At 40.9% G+C, this 14,714-nt stretch overlaps 1 protein-coding gene across 1 annotated transcript in view; it reads right to left on the bottom strand.

Annotated features, from left to right (window-relative positions):
- The window catches only part of nlrc5 (NLR family, CARD domain containing 5), a 154,917-nt gene that overhangs the window by 58,795 nt on the left and 81,408 nt on the right, over nt 1–14,714 (bottom strand). Inside the window, exons 21-31 of the mRNA XM_059651545.1 lie at nt 14,264–14,311; nt 13,319–13,408; nt 13,039–13,122; nt 9,378–9,461; nt 8,691–8,780; nt 5,966–6,010; nt 4,481–4,531; nt 3,965–4,048; nt 3,281–3,364; nt 2,176–2,265; nt 1,103–1,165 (exon numbers count right to left, since the gene is read on the bottom strand). Coding sequence (XP_059507528.1) covers nt 1,103–1,165; nt 2,176–2,265; nt 3,281–3,364; nt 3,965–4,048; nt 4,481–4,531; nt 5,966–6,010; nt 8,691–8,780; nt 9,378–9,461; nt 13,039–13,122; nt 13,319–13,408; nt 14,264–14,311 — 813 coding nt within the window. The remainder of the gene's footprint in view (nt 1–1,102; nt 1,166–2,175; nt 2,266–3,280; nt 3,365–3,964; nt 4,049–4,480; nt 4,532–5,965; nt 6,011–8,690; nt 8,781–9,377; nt 9,462–13,038; nt 13,123–13,318; nt 13,409–14,263; nt 14,312–14,714) is intronic.

The following is a 14,714-nucleotide window of genomic DNA, read 5'->3' as shown; positions in this document are numbered from 1 at the left end:
TTCAACAATACTCAAAAAAAAACAACACAATTGAGGACAAAGAAATTAACTCGACTGGAACCTCGTCAAATGCCTTCAACATTCACTCCCTCCACCAGGGACACACAGTGCAAGGTGCACTGCAAGAGCTCACCAAGGCTCCTTAGACAGAACCTTTCAAACCCATGGACTCTACCACCTCGAAGGATGAGGCTGGCCAATATATGGGAACACCACCAACCGCATGTTGCTTACAGGTGCACATCTTGATTTGAAAACTATCATTGGTCCTTCACTATATCTGCGTTATAATTCTGGAGCTTCCTTCCTCGTAGCTCAGTGGGTCTACATATACCAACCCCTACAGTGTGGCCCATTCAGCCCATCGAGTCCTTACCAATCCTGCAAAGAGCATCCCATCCAGACCTACCCTCCCCTCCACCTATGATATAATCAACAGAATGGTAACTTTATTTTCTGTTATTATGCCTCCTGATTAATGTCCATTCTGGATAATACATCAGTTGGCAAAGAGAGGAAAGGAAAAGGGTGATGGGTGGAATCTGTGTTGGCATAAGGGCTACCATGGGGATGGTTGGGGACATTTGGGTATGAGGAGCCATGGGAGATGGGCATAGAGTGGCACAAATAGAATTGTGACCACAGACATTAGTTGGCACAGATAGGATTAGGATGGTACAGGAGATTGGAGCGGACATAGTCATGGGTGCATGCACTAGATTCGTGTGATGGGACATGGAGAGTGAGGCAATGAGATTAGGAGGAATGTGTTTTGTTAAAGACTAATTTTAAACTTTGCATGTGTGTCAGAGGCCCCAGGCAAGCTTTCCATCCTACCCTCTTCAGGAAGCAGACAGCCACCTAGGGTCCTCCAAGGACAACTAGTTTGACTGGTAATCCAGCCCACCAACTCCTAACTGAGAACTGGTAGTTTGGGCAGTCATTTACAAAGGTGAGGTTTGCAGAACTAGGACTTCTCCCGGATCTGCACTCTCAACCGAGAACAAAAACTGGGCCATCTCAGCCAATTTGGGAACCTAATCACTAACTACAATGATGGCACAAGAAACACAACACACACATAATTAAAGAACTGACTCACCTACACACTTTCTTTTCACATTTCCTTGCAAACTTTATTAGGGATCTTCCAGGTGGAGCCAAGCTATGCAAACAAATAAAGCCATCAAATAAACATCATTCCTGTTAAAAAGTGCCACCCACAGAACTGAATAAAGGAATTACTGTAAGATGTGACCTCAGGCAGATCTTTACATGCAGCCTAAATCCCAGTAGAACTGGATCCAAGTTGAGCACCTGATGGCCCACCCATTTTATTGTATCAAGTTCCAACACACTGAACTGCTGTAGTTGTATGGATTTCTTCTATGGAATTCTTCATTTTCACAAGATAGCACCTTGCTAAATCCTGGGCTCAATGAATGCTCAGTCCACTGCCATGTTTCAATGAGACCGTATGACTTTACATATTGGTGTTGCGGTTTTATGTTTACTCACTAATGAGGTTTCTACCAGCAGCACCCTCTTAACTGGCATAGAGCCAGGTTCCTGCCTAATTAAAGGTGCCACGTGGGCTTTTGAAGACAGAGGAAAAATCAATTTATCTGTACATGTCTTTATAATTCTTTTTGATTTGTGGACCCACAGCCTGCAAATACATCCCAGTACAGAATGCACTTTGTCTTAGTCCAAAGATTTACGTCATACCCAATTTGTGTTCTTGCTTGACCTTTACCAATAGGCCCCATAACAGAATCACTTGACCGTGTATCTGTTAGGTAACTCTGTGCAAAAATAGTAAGTTCGTTTTAGCCCAATGTCAGATTTCCACTAACCAAATTAAAACAGATCTCTTTTCTGCTAGATAAAAGGTTTGTCCTTTCCTGTTCGTGTGTACACTAGCTGACAGTTATTCATATTGAAATCTACCTGCCAGATTTCTATCGATTGACATATTTGTACTTTTCTACGTTAAATATACATTTATAAACTGACAAAAAAGACAGGTTAGAAAACAAAAGCTGGTGCAAGGAGCTCCATTTCATGATGCTCAGACCATGACTTCTGATCTCCCAGGAGTGATACTGTAATCAAGAATGGAGGAAGAACGAGCAAACCAAGTCTTAATTAAAAAGATGATGACTGAGTACTTACCTCACTTCAATCTCTGTCACGTTACTGCAGGTATGGAGAGATTCCACCAGGCATAGAACACCAGCTGGAGAGATTCTGTTGTTGCTCACACTGCAGCCAGATCAGTCATAAAACACAGTTTTTAGCAAAATTGTGCCAACTTATTGCGTCAACTATAGACTACAAGGAAGAAAATCCGATAGACCATACAGCTAACCTAATTTCTTTTGTTGAACACAAACTGCAAGAATACAGACATTGTTTGCAGTTCTTGAAGTAATGATTGGCTGTATTCACTAATGGCAGTAACAGCATTTGCTAAGTAGCCGAGCTTTTGTCTGACCATTCCAGCGAGCCTATTGGAATGATCTGGGAGGAAACGCTGGAGTGTATTTTTAATTTGATCTCTAGCATAAAATGACATTGCAGGTGGCCTGTCCTACTTCTATTTCCACAAAGTAAAAGGTCTACAACAGGCAAAATCTGCAGAGGGCTGGATCAATTTAGCATTGGGTTTACCCGGGGCTTGTTCTATAGTCGGTAGCATCTACAGTGGGCAGCAATGACAGAGCATAACATTGAGAGTGGAGATTCAATCACATTATTTTCATGGTCCAGGCAACAAGCTGATTTGAAATGTTACAACCTGACTTCAACAATAGTCTGGTTATAATGCAGTGTTTGGGTAAGAGAGCTTCCTAGTCAGCAGTGGCTGTTGATCAGACAGAATATATTAGACAAGAAGATAGTTCAGAGCACAGTTAACTCAGTTATAACAACCTTTCTTTATAGCATTTCATAATGCTTGATCCCCTGATTCTCCTTACATATAGTACCAAGCAAAAAGTGAAGTGACCGTTGCTCTGTTACATTTCAATACTGTAATGTCATTGTAAGAATCACTCTTATTTAGGGAATTGCAATTCAAATTGATGGTGGGATAGGAAGATGATTTAAAGAACAAATTCAGAAATTGCTGGAGAAACTCAGCTGACCTGGCAGCATCCGTGGAGAGAGCATAGTTACTGTTTTGTTTTTATAATATGAATTAAAGATTCTTTCTAAAAATAACCTTCATCTTTAAGATCCTTTGATTTCAGTGTAATTAAAGCAAATAAATACTCACTTGATTACTTTTAAAACTTGCAGCTTTGGTAAGGAATCTTGCAAACACTGCAATCCTTCATCTCCAAGTAAATTGCAGGATAGGCTGAAAATGATCAATAGAACAGAATTTTATAGGAGAGTTACATTGGCATTTTGTTAGGCCATTTATAAAACTTCCCTAAAGTTTGACTCTGGACGAGGCTATGATTGAACATTTGAAGATTATATTTTGCCTGTTTGCACTCGAGCACCAAACTAAAAGTGTGTTCTGCACCAATGAAACTGCACATACAAACTTCAGACATTGCAAGGAATGTTCATGATTGTATCTTGTTAACCAGACAAAAGACACTCACTTCCCATGACACAAGGCATGTAAAGGAATGCTAACTAGGGTGACTAAACAATTCCAGCCAAGTTAACAAAGTGTGGAGTTGGATGAACACAGCAGGCCAAGCAGCATCTCAGGAGCACAAAAGCTGACGTTTCGGGCCTAGACCCTTCATCACAGTCTCTGATGAAGAGTCTAGGCCCGAAACATCAGCTTTTGTGCTCCTGAGATGCTGCTTGGCCTGCTGTGTTCATCCAGCTCCACACTTTGTTATCTTGGATCTCCAGAATCTGCAGTTCCCATTATCTTGAATTCCAGCCAAGTGTTGTGCTTCACATAGTCAAACACAGTTCTGCTCAACAATGTACTTACTCCAGCTCAGTCAGGTTCTTGCTGTGTTTGAGAATCTTGAATAGACTTTCCACACTCCTCTTGCACAGGTTACACTCTTTCAGACTTGGAAAACAAGGAACAATACTCACTTTTCTGTGATGTGAATTAAAGCACCAGCCAACAGAACAAGGTGAAGGATTTAGGGCAGTACGACGGCTCAGTGGTTAGCACTGCTGCCTCACAGCACCAGGGTTCACCTGGCGATTCCAACCTCGGGCAACTGTCTATGTGGAGTTTGCACATTCTCCCCCTGTATGTGTGGGTTTCCTCTGGGTGCTCCGGTTTCCTCCCCCACTCCAAAGACATGCACAGATTAGTTGGATTGGCCATGCTAATTGTCCACAGTGTGCAGGTTAGGTGGATTAGCCATGGGACATGTCGGATTATGAGGATAGGGTAGAGGGTGTGGGTCAGGGTGGGATGCTCTTTGTAGGGTTGGTATGGATTCAATGGGCTGAATGGCCCGTTTCCACTCTGAAGGGATTCAATGATCACCTGAGAACCCGTGAGGGTGGAGGCTCTGGTTTCTTCCCATTCCCTCCAAGTCTGCAAAAAGAAAAGAAAAGGGAGACTATTAACAGGGAACAAGGAACTCATACAAATGGGGTTGTTGCTAACTCTGCAGCAGTGGGATCTCATGCAACAAAACACTAAAGGGGTATGAGATACAGAGCAGTAATAGCAACTCCTCTATCGCAAACATATGTTAAATATCAGCTCGTGTCTATTGTAGGAGACAACTGGCAACACCTTTATACTGGTTTATTCATATCTATAAAAAATGACAGGGCTGCGGACACTCTAAATCAGGAACAAAAGCAGAAGTTGCTGGAAAAGCTCAGCAGGTCTGGCAGCATCTGTGAAGAAAAAATCAGAGTTAACATTCCAGAACGAGCGACCCTTCCTCAGAACCTGGGCAAAGTTCTGAGAAAGGGTCACTGGACCTGAAACATTAACTCTGATTTCTTCTTCATAGATGCTGTCAGGCCAGCTGAGCTTTTCTAGCCACTTCTGGTCTCCGTATTTTTAGTTCATCCACTCTGTTTTCTAATAAAATATTGAAAGATTTAAACCGATTGCACTGGAGGAGGTAATGGAATCAGAGCTTTTCAACACAAATACAAAAAAGTTGCTGGAAAAGCTCAGCAGGTCCAGCAGCATCTGTAAAGTAAAAAAGCCGAGTTAACGTTATGGGTCTGGTGACCCTTCCTCAGAACAGCTCTGAGGAAGGGCCACCGGACCCAAAATGCTAGCTCGGATTTTGTCTTCACATATGCTGCTGGACCTGCTGAGCTTTGTTTTTGCGCTGCTAACTATGATCGATTAACATGAAGAAAGTATTATTAAAAGTTCCAGCAAACCTTAGATACCAAAGAAAAATACAAAGGCCTAAGTGAAGGCTTCAAATAGTACAAATCCCAAGGTGCTTTGCAGGTGCATTATTACAATAAAGTGGGACTTCAACCACATATTACACTCTGGCACCAATTACTGTAATTTATGTGTAATTTACACATTCAATAATAATTTTGGTACAGTAGCCTAGGCTAAATTATGCTGTTTAACATTATTTACTAGTTTGTAGTTTTGAAGTAAATCGTATTAATGTATAGCTTTGTAAAACACATAAGTGAATGAGTAATATAATATGGAATTTTAGGAAAGACTGCAGTGTAAATATATAGAAAGCTATTTGTATTTCAGTACCTGGGGGGACATGGATCATTCATGCACAGTGCTGAAGCCTGTTTGTGTACTAAAAAAAAAGATATAGATGCATAGTTCATTTTTTTTTGCCACCTCTTACAGTTTGCTGCCCTATTTGTTCACTGCTCGGTTGTGCTTGCTTTGGGTCAAAAAGGTCAATTTTAGGAAGTGACCTGAAGGAAGAAAATGACGTATAGTCAGTGTGCACATGTGTGTGCATGCTTGTGTCTGTGTGTTTGTGAGAGAGAAAATGAAGTATTGAAAATAAATTACCTGTAAACATTCTTCTTGAGTCTTACTGAGGCTCTCCCACTCGCTCTGTAACAGAAAAAAAAGCCGAGATGTTGTGGCTTTGTTTCTCTCTTGTACATGAGGACAGCGCTCAGTTATTATTGCAGTACTTGGTCAGGGAGGAAGGGTTTGGGGCTGGATTATTAAGTAGGGTACACATCTGTCCTCACAAGTTTACTGTCTCTGAAAGTACACAGGACCCTCCTAGCTTGAACTGTTTCTCCAATGTTTCTGTCAGTCTACTGCTGGAGGTACTGTGGTAATACAAGTGAATTCCTGGCTACCCTATATGAAGCTACTAGAGCAGATCTGGCTTGTATTCAGTACAATGATTGAAAGAAACAGTTTGGAACATAGTGAGAAATTTGGCTCATCATTAAAAATTTTTACTTTATCACAGTAATATTTCTAAACATCATATGTACAGACTAAATTTACTGCTTTCTCCTTATTAGTTCAAGACCTAAACAAATTTATTTATTTATGTTAACCAAGTGTGAAGCTGGATGAACACAGCAGGCCAAGCAGCATCTCAGGAGCACAAAAGCTGACGTTTCGGGCCTAGACTCTTCATCAGAGAGCTCTCTGATGAAGGGTCTAGGCCCGAAACGTCAGCTTTTGTGCTCCTGAGATGCTGCTTGGCCTGCTGTGTTCATCCAGCTTCACACTTGGTTATCTTGGATTCTCCAGCATCTGCAGTTCCCATTATCTCTGATCACTTATTTATTTATGCTACCTCCTTTCCATTTGAATCTGACTGAGGTTGACACTATTAGAAAGAAAGATCTTCTGAGTGACTGTCATGCATGTGGAAGAGATACTGAAGAATGAGGGGATGGGGTTAAGATCACTACAGAGACTAACATCACTGCAAAAACCATCTTTTGAAGCGGAGCCTAAAAAGTAACCGTCTGGCTTATTGCTAGATGTCAGATGAATGTTAAAGGCATGTAACACTGTATTAATAGGAAAGCTCCCCTAACCTCACCACTAAAAATGGAGTAATCCTGATTTGCTGGACTGTTCCTTGTGGGATCTTGCAGGGTATGTAATTGCTACCCTACTTGTCTGGATAATAACGGTATTTAAAATAATCTCATCTAAACCAATCTGAAATGACTCCAGGAACCAACTCCATGCTGTGGATTCAATCAAAAGATTCAACGTGTAAGTTGCAAAATCAATAACTATTTTGGTTCAGTGGCCTTGACCAAATTATGTTGCTTGATATTATTTACTAATTCCCAGTTTTGAAGTAAATCAAGTGCACGTATTAACGAGTAAAACACATATAAAGGGAATGACTGGCATAGTATGGAATTTCAGGAAAGACTGCAATATATGGTAAACTATTTGCATCAGGACCAAGTTTTCTTGAGCATGGTGTGACCTCCCTTGTCTGACCTCAGCAAATTTACTCGAGCCAGACAGACTAAAATACTCACAGCAGTGCTGCTGATAATAAATTTTTGAAGAATGCTTTTCACGTGTTGTTAATTTCCTTATGCAATTAATCACTTCATTAATTAACTTGTGTGAAGCAAGATAATAATGTCTTTTTGCAGCTCCCTTACACCTCCCACATTCCCCACCTCCACCCAACCTTCAACACCCCAGTTCTTGCTCATTCTCAGAACTCCAGAATGCAACAAAACCTCCTGATGTTTCAGGATGAAACGTACAAAAATGATTTATACTCGCCATCCCTCAATTCAACTATCACCATTGCCACCAACAAGAGAAAATTCTGGAAGCGTCAGCAGGTACTGGGAAGCTGGAGCAGTAGCTCCATGACTTAATTCCCATTTCCCTGCCTGGAATCTCCACCAAAAATGGGCCTAAAAATAAAGGAATATGTGAGAACTGCTTATTCACATTGCGACTCCCAGTGGTTCTGCCAGGTCCTTCTGTTTGTGTTGGCGTGAAGCAGTTACTGGGAAAAATGTAAACATTTCACTGGAACTCCAGAAGTATCTCTGAAAAGCTCTTGAGGAGATGCTAACGGATAACTTTAAAGCTGAGATTGAGAAACTTATGTTCTGTATGGCTGCTAAGGATTATTGAATCAAGGTGGGAAATTGAGGTTAATATATAGATCAGCCATGATCTGGTCACATGGGGAACAGGAAAAAGTTTCCAATTGGCCTTCTCCTGTTTCCATGTTCCTACTTCTACTCTGATTTTGCCCCATCCTCCCCCAAATCCTCATCTACATGATATTGGGAGGTAGATATCTAATGGCCTTCAGGAACAGTGACAGCTGAGATGGCCAATTCGAGCCAACAGAGCTGGATGCCCTGTTTCTTTTCACTCATTCACAGGACGACGGCTGTGGGTCAGGAGTCATACGGAGGCCAGACTGGGTTAGGATGGCAGATTTCCTTCCCTAAAAGGCATTAGTGAACCAGATGGGTTTTTCCACAACAATTGAAAATAGATTCATGATCATCTTTAGACTCTGACTTCCAGATTTTTAAAACTGAATTCAAATTCTCCCATCTGTTGCAGCAGGATTTGAAGCTAAGTCCCCAGAACATTACCTGAGTCTCTGGATTAATAGCCTAGCAATAATACCACCAGGCCATTGCCTCCCCACTGTACAACTTGTGTTTCACTCTTCCAATCAGAAGTGACAGAGTGAACTGTATTTGCTTTTCATTTTACAACCATTATATTTTGTTTCTATACGCAATCTCTCTGCACTTACCTCACTTCTACTTTCAACACATTTTCACAAATATTCAGAGAATTAGCCAGCAAAAGGATAGCATCTGGCGAAATAATGTTATCTGTAATGCTAAGATAGAGAAAGATAAATAAACAAGTGATTTTGTTTTGAATGAAGAGAATGCAGTTTGCTTGGTAAAAGAGATGGGCTATGCTTCTATATGCTACTATGAACCGGTTCAGAAAATCTTAAAGTTTTTAAGGCTAAAGAAGACAGTTTTCAGCCAAGGATGTTGTTAACACTTTTGGCATGTTGTAGTATTCAGCTGATGTCACAACAGGGAAGCAAATTCCAAAGAACTGAGACAGAACAAGCTGCACCAGAGCAATTTTTTCAATTCCCCATTAATACATATTCTGAATGTTCAGATCAGTCTTTCCTTCCTCTTTCCACATGTTATATGGGGTCAGCACAATGCTACTTGATCACACTGTCTTTTCTAGGTGTTTTTACAATTAGTGGCTCTTCTTGTCATTACCGCCCCACTTATCAGTTCTTTCACTCCAACAACTCCGAGACTGGCTCTTGAACCAAGAGAGCTGCCAACAAGCCACTCTAATGCCAGTAAGATGCAGATTCAATACAGAAAAATCCCAGCACAGCTACAGAAGTTCCTGCAGGCACTAAACATAATGCGGCCACAATAAAGAATATTGAACGGATTACTTCAAAATCTTCAAGTCACGAAAGTTTGATAGATGATTCAATAGTTCTGTGATGACCTCAGCACTCAGTGCATTATTCGACAATCTGCAAGTAAAAAGAATACAGATCAAACCAGATAAACAGTTACCTCTTTAGGGTAGAACAAGGTGTAGAGCTGGATGAACACAGCAGGCCAAGGAGCAGGAAAGCTGAAGTTGCGGGTCTAGACCCTTCTTCAGAAAAAGTTTTCTGAAGAAGGGTCTAGACCCAACACATCAGATTTCCTGCTCCTCTGATGCTGCTTGGCCTGCTGTGTTCATCCAGCTCTGCACCTTGTTATATCAGATTCTCCAGCATTGGTAGTTCTCTTTAGGGTGTTTTGTAATTTGGTTTTAAAAATATTCACATATATGAATGCATTGGGACATAACCGGGGCAAATTAAACCTACAGACATGGTGCCAAGGCTCACTTCTAATTGTCTACTCTGGTGATGTTATCTTGAATGGTGACGAAACGTATGAAAAAAAAAGAACCTTCCAGCTCAACGAGCAAACTCACGTCCAGAACCTCAACCTGAGCTACAAATCTTCTCAAAGCTCGCTAATATCTTTTTCTTTTTGCTCTCCCTTAGTCAACTCTGGAAGTGTTCTTAAAGCTGTTTTATTTGGTTGTTCTTACTTCTCAGTTCAGATGTTGTCCAATTGGTGCCATATTCAATTTGAGAGAAATCAAGTATTCCAAAAAGCAAGGAAGTCAATTATGCTGTTTCTTTCAGAAGCTAGAATTCTCACCCTTTCACTACCTTTTTGTAATTTTCTGTACTTCAAGTCTAGATCTCACCTCATTCAATTTTAAAAGGCCGATGTCTTCTGTCCATGTTTCAACTGAAGCTACAAAGATGTCAGGAACTGAAAGGCCCAGCCAGAACCAAAAATGAGCATCATAGAGTCAAACAGCACAGAAACGGACCCTTTGGCCCAACTCATCCATGCCGACCAAGTTTCCCAATCTAAACTAGTCCCATTTGCCTGCCTTTGGTCCATTCTTTCCCATTCTTGTCCACATGTCTTTTAAATGTTGTAACTATAAGCTTCATTTTCGGGAGGAGCGACAAAGAGAGCACGAGGAGGCTGCTGGGAAAGTAAGTTTTCCCACTTTAAAAGGCTTACCTCAAGTGGGAGTGGCCTTCATTTATTTGGGCAGCGGCTGAACCCGAGATACTACATACGTAATGTCTCCCACCCACCCTCCTCCTCTAACTAAAAAAAAGGACTTGGTGGTGTGGAGATAAGGTGAGGCTTTTTCTATTTCATTTTTTTATGTCGCGTGTGTGATTGGTAAAAACTTTTTTCTTTCCTTTTTCATTTATCTCTGACCTGTGTTATATTCCTCTTGCTCAATGTGGGAGCTCAGGGACACGGTTAATGTCCCTGAATCCTTCACGTGCAGTAAGTGTCCAGCTGCAGCTCTTGTTAAACTGCATGATGGCTCTGGAGCCTCAGATGGACTCACTTTGGAGCATACGCGATGCTGAGGGGGTCATGGAGAGCACGTTTAGCGAATTGGTCACACTGAAGATCAGTATTGCTGAGGGAGAAGAGGAATGGGTAACAATAAGGCAGAGAAACAGCAGGAAGGCAGTGCAGGTGTCCCCTGTGGTCATCTCCCTCCAAAACAAGTATATCATTTTGAATACTGTTGGGGGAGATAGCTCACCAGGGGAAGGCAGCAGTAGTCAGGTTCATGGCACTGTGGCTGGCTCTGCTGTACAGAAGGGTGGGAAAAAGGGTGGATGGGCTGTAGACATTGGGGATTTGATTGTAAGGGGAGTAGATAGGCGGTTCTGTGGTCGAAAACGAGACTCCCAAATGGTATGTTACCTCCCAGGTGCACGGGCCAGGCATGTCTGAGATCGGCTGCGGAACAGTTTGAAGGGGGAGAGCGAACAGCCAGTTGTGGTGCATATAGGCACCAATGATATAGGTCAAAGATGGGATGAGGTCCTACAAGCAGAATTTAGGGAGTTAGGAGCCAAGTTAAAAAGCAGGACCTCAAAGGTAGTAATCTCAGGATTGCTACCAGTGCCATGGGCTCATCAGAGCAGAAATTAAAGAATAGCCAGGATTAATGTGTGGTTTGAGAGATAGTGCAGGAGGGAGGGGTTCAGATTTTTGGGACATTGGGACTCGTTCTGGGGAAGGTGGGACTATTACAAATTGGATGGTCTACACCTGGGCCTGACTGGAACCAATGTCTTTGGGGGTGCTTTTGCTAACACTGTTTGAGAGGGTTTAAACTAATGTGGCAGAGGGCTGTGAACCAAATATTGGACAGGTTATTGGACAGAAAGGAGGTAGTACCTAAAGCCTGTATGGAGAGCATGGAATGCGTTGCCAGCAGCAAACATTGTGGGCTGAAGGGCCTGTTCTGTGCTGTACTGTTCTATGTTCTATGTTCTATGTTTCTCCATTGTTATTTATTGCTAATCTTCTGCTAAAGTTGTATGTTTAGATTTAGAGAATTTCCACTAAAATTCCAGGCCACTTGACTCCAAGAACGTGGTGAGAATTGTTTCTCATGTTGCTCAATTATTGTACTTTCAAAATGCCCATCGCTCAATTCAGGCTCCTGTTACACTACAGCCACCAGTCTGAAAAGCACATCATATGGCAGGCAACATAATACCAAAAGAATACTGTGGACAGTATTCTCTTATGCTCAGTTGGCATGAGACTCTTTGGACACTTGTTATCTACAGCAAGCCTTATTCCTCAATCAGCACATTTTTTAATATTTAGACAGCAAAGTTGGGAACACTAACAAGCTCTTCACGAAAACAGTTGTGCGGTAAGTTTATAAAAATGGTCAGCGTCTCCAAGCAACTGTCTGAACATCTCAAACAATCTAATACAACACAGTATACACATCAAGAAGCCTTTCTCCTGAAATTACTGGAGGAGATTTCACTCCAGTACTGTGCTCCAGGATCAGGATCATAAATCTGCAATAAAGTCCTACTATTTGTGTATCTACCTGACCTTTGTGAATTTGCTCATTTGTGCATCATGCACTGTACATCGTTTTGCCCACTGCAAGACAATTTGCTTGTCCAGTTTTAAACAATAAAAGCATATACTTGCTGGAATAGAAAGTGTGCACTCTGGTGTTTCTTGCTATGTGCATACACTGCCCATTACGCTTGTGGGGAATAGCTTATGGGGTTTTTGAGGAACATTAGGATTGTGAAGTGTGGGGCTTCACTGTAATTACAAACATATTGTTAACGTGCGTTGATAGTTTCTCCCCACTTTGAGGACCTGTGGAGAGAGTTGAGATAGAGGTTCAACTCTCTGCTACCTCAGCCAACTGCCTTTTGGTTCTGTCAGCATTTTGGTCCAAAGGAAGGTTTTAAAATTGTATTCCTCAGCCAATATGTAAGGTCAATTTTGGCATGATTTTTAAAATTCATCTTCGATAAAAGTCATATTAAACCAGCACGATTCAACACATCCTACCTCAGATTGGTCATCCTCTTTTCCTCAATACAGCAATCCAGAATAAACCAGACCTCAAGGGCTGACTGCTGTTACTGGGTTGTTTGAAGAAAAGTGTTTGACCTTTGATCCCATTAAATCTATGATTTTTCTCTTGCCCGTTTTTCATCATCATCTTGTACTTACTCAAGTTCTGTAAGTCCAGAACACTGTTCAAGTATCAAACAGAGGTTTCCCATGGTTTCAACATCCATATCACAATCTTCCAGTCTAGAATGCAAAGGACGAAATTTAACTGAAGGATGAAGCATTAAAAAGCAATGCTGCATGCAAAAGACACTAATTTTCTGAAATGATTGGTAAGAATTCTTTGTATCTTTGAATGAAATTAGTTATTTCAAACACTCTTTCATGCTTTAAAAAGGTTCTGCAACCACATGATATATTTATGATGAAACATTCATACCTAATTATTTTTGGTACAGATATATCCTGTTTTCCACATTGTGTTTCAAATGACAATGATGATTCTTGAAATTCTTTATTCCTTTGAAGTCTAGAGAAAGTGAAACAAAGTAAACCATCTGACCATCACTTGCTGTATTTTCTATTGGATAAACATTCATTTTCTACCTTTTTTTTGTTAGAGTTTATCATTGACCCAAATGGGAAATCAGAAGTCTTCAAACTGCACGGAGTTATGCCAAGGTCCTGAAAATGTTTGAATGTGGTGTGTATGACTTCTCAGGTATCATCTTTGTCAATCTAAATTTGTCTTTGCTAGGCTACCTCTATCTTTATTCTAAACAGAGAAACCAAAACAGTGCAAATTCTCCCACTGAACAGAGAGCAGCAAAAATGAGAAGGTTAATTTTGAGCTCCAGGTAACGAACAGAGACTTAACAGAACTCAACTTGACTGTATTAGGAAAAAATTTGCAAGGAAACATAATTCCAGTCCACAACAGAAGAGTCATTTATGGCCTGATGGACACAGTGCCTTTTTCTTCTTCTATATGTTTGCATTGAATAAATTGCGAACACATGAAAACTGAGTGTAAACGAGTCAATTGGCATCCAGACCATCTCTTCCCCTGACGAGTTTCAAGTAAAGGTCAGATTAATCCATGGGGAAGCCTACTCACTGGCTTCACTTCCCATTATACTTACACCAATAACAGGTTCACTTAATGAATTCCCCACAAATCTGAGGCTCTCATCATTCTCATTTAATATTCCCAAAAACTGGCCCTTATGCTTATTATAAAAAGCTGCTTGTCCAATCTTTCAAAATTTAAAATGGCTGCTTCACAAAACAATTGCTGCACTTCATTGCAAAGTAGCTCATGTCTGTGACGTTCTTTGCGATATTTGGCAGATAACACTGATAATTCAAAGAAGAATCAAATTACCTGCATTTCCCACGAAACTTAATTAATCCTTTTCCACTCTTGCCCAGGCTAAAACAGGAATGAAAAGATAGGTAACATCTATTTAACATCAAACTGATATCAGTTAAAACGCGTATTATTCTAAATCTTGCCTCCTACAAGTCACCATCACCCTCATTGAAATAAATATCCCAGATATCACTTAGTTAACTTCCTACCCAACTGCACAGTGCAATATTTACAATTCACTGCTGTTACCTTCTCAGTACCACCTTCTCCAGAGTTACATAGGATCACCAAAACACAGAATTAAATAAATAAACACATGATTGTGAGGGCAGACTGCAGTCTCCGGGAACCTGGGTTTTCAAGTTTATTTGAACAAGGGCATAACTGCAGCTGATACTAACCTTAGCTTTAAGCAGGCAAGGAATTTTATTGAAATGGTTTTGCTGACCTATGCATATCAACT

Source organism: Stegostoma tigrinum, chromosome 16 (genome assembly GCF_030684315.1).
Source record: "Stegostoma tigrinum isolate sSteTig4 chromosome 16, sSteTig4.hap1, whole genome shotgun sequence".
Classification (NCBI taxonomy): Eukaryota; Metazoa; Chordata; class Chondrichthyes; order Orectolobiformes; family Stegostomatidae; genus Stegostoma; species Stegostoma tigrinum.
This window is presented reverse-complemented; position numbering and strand designations above follow the sequence as displayed.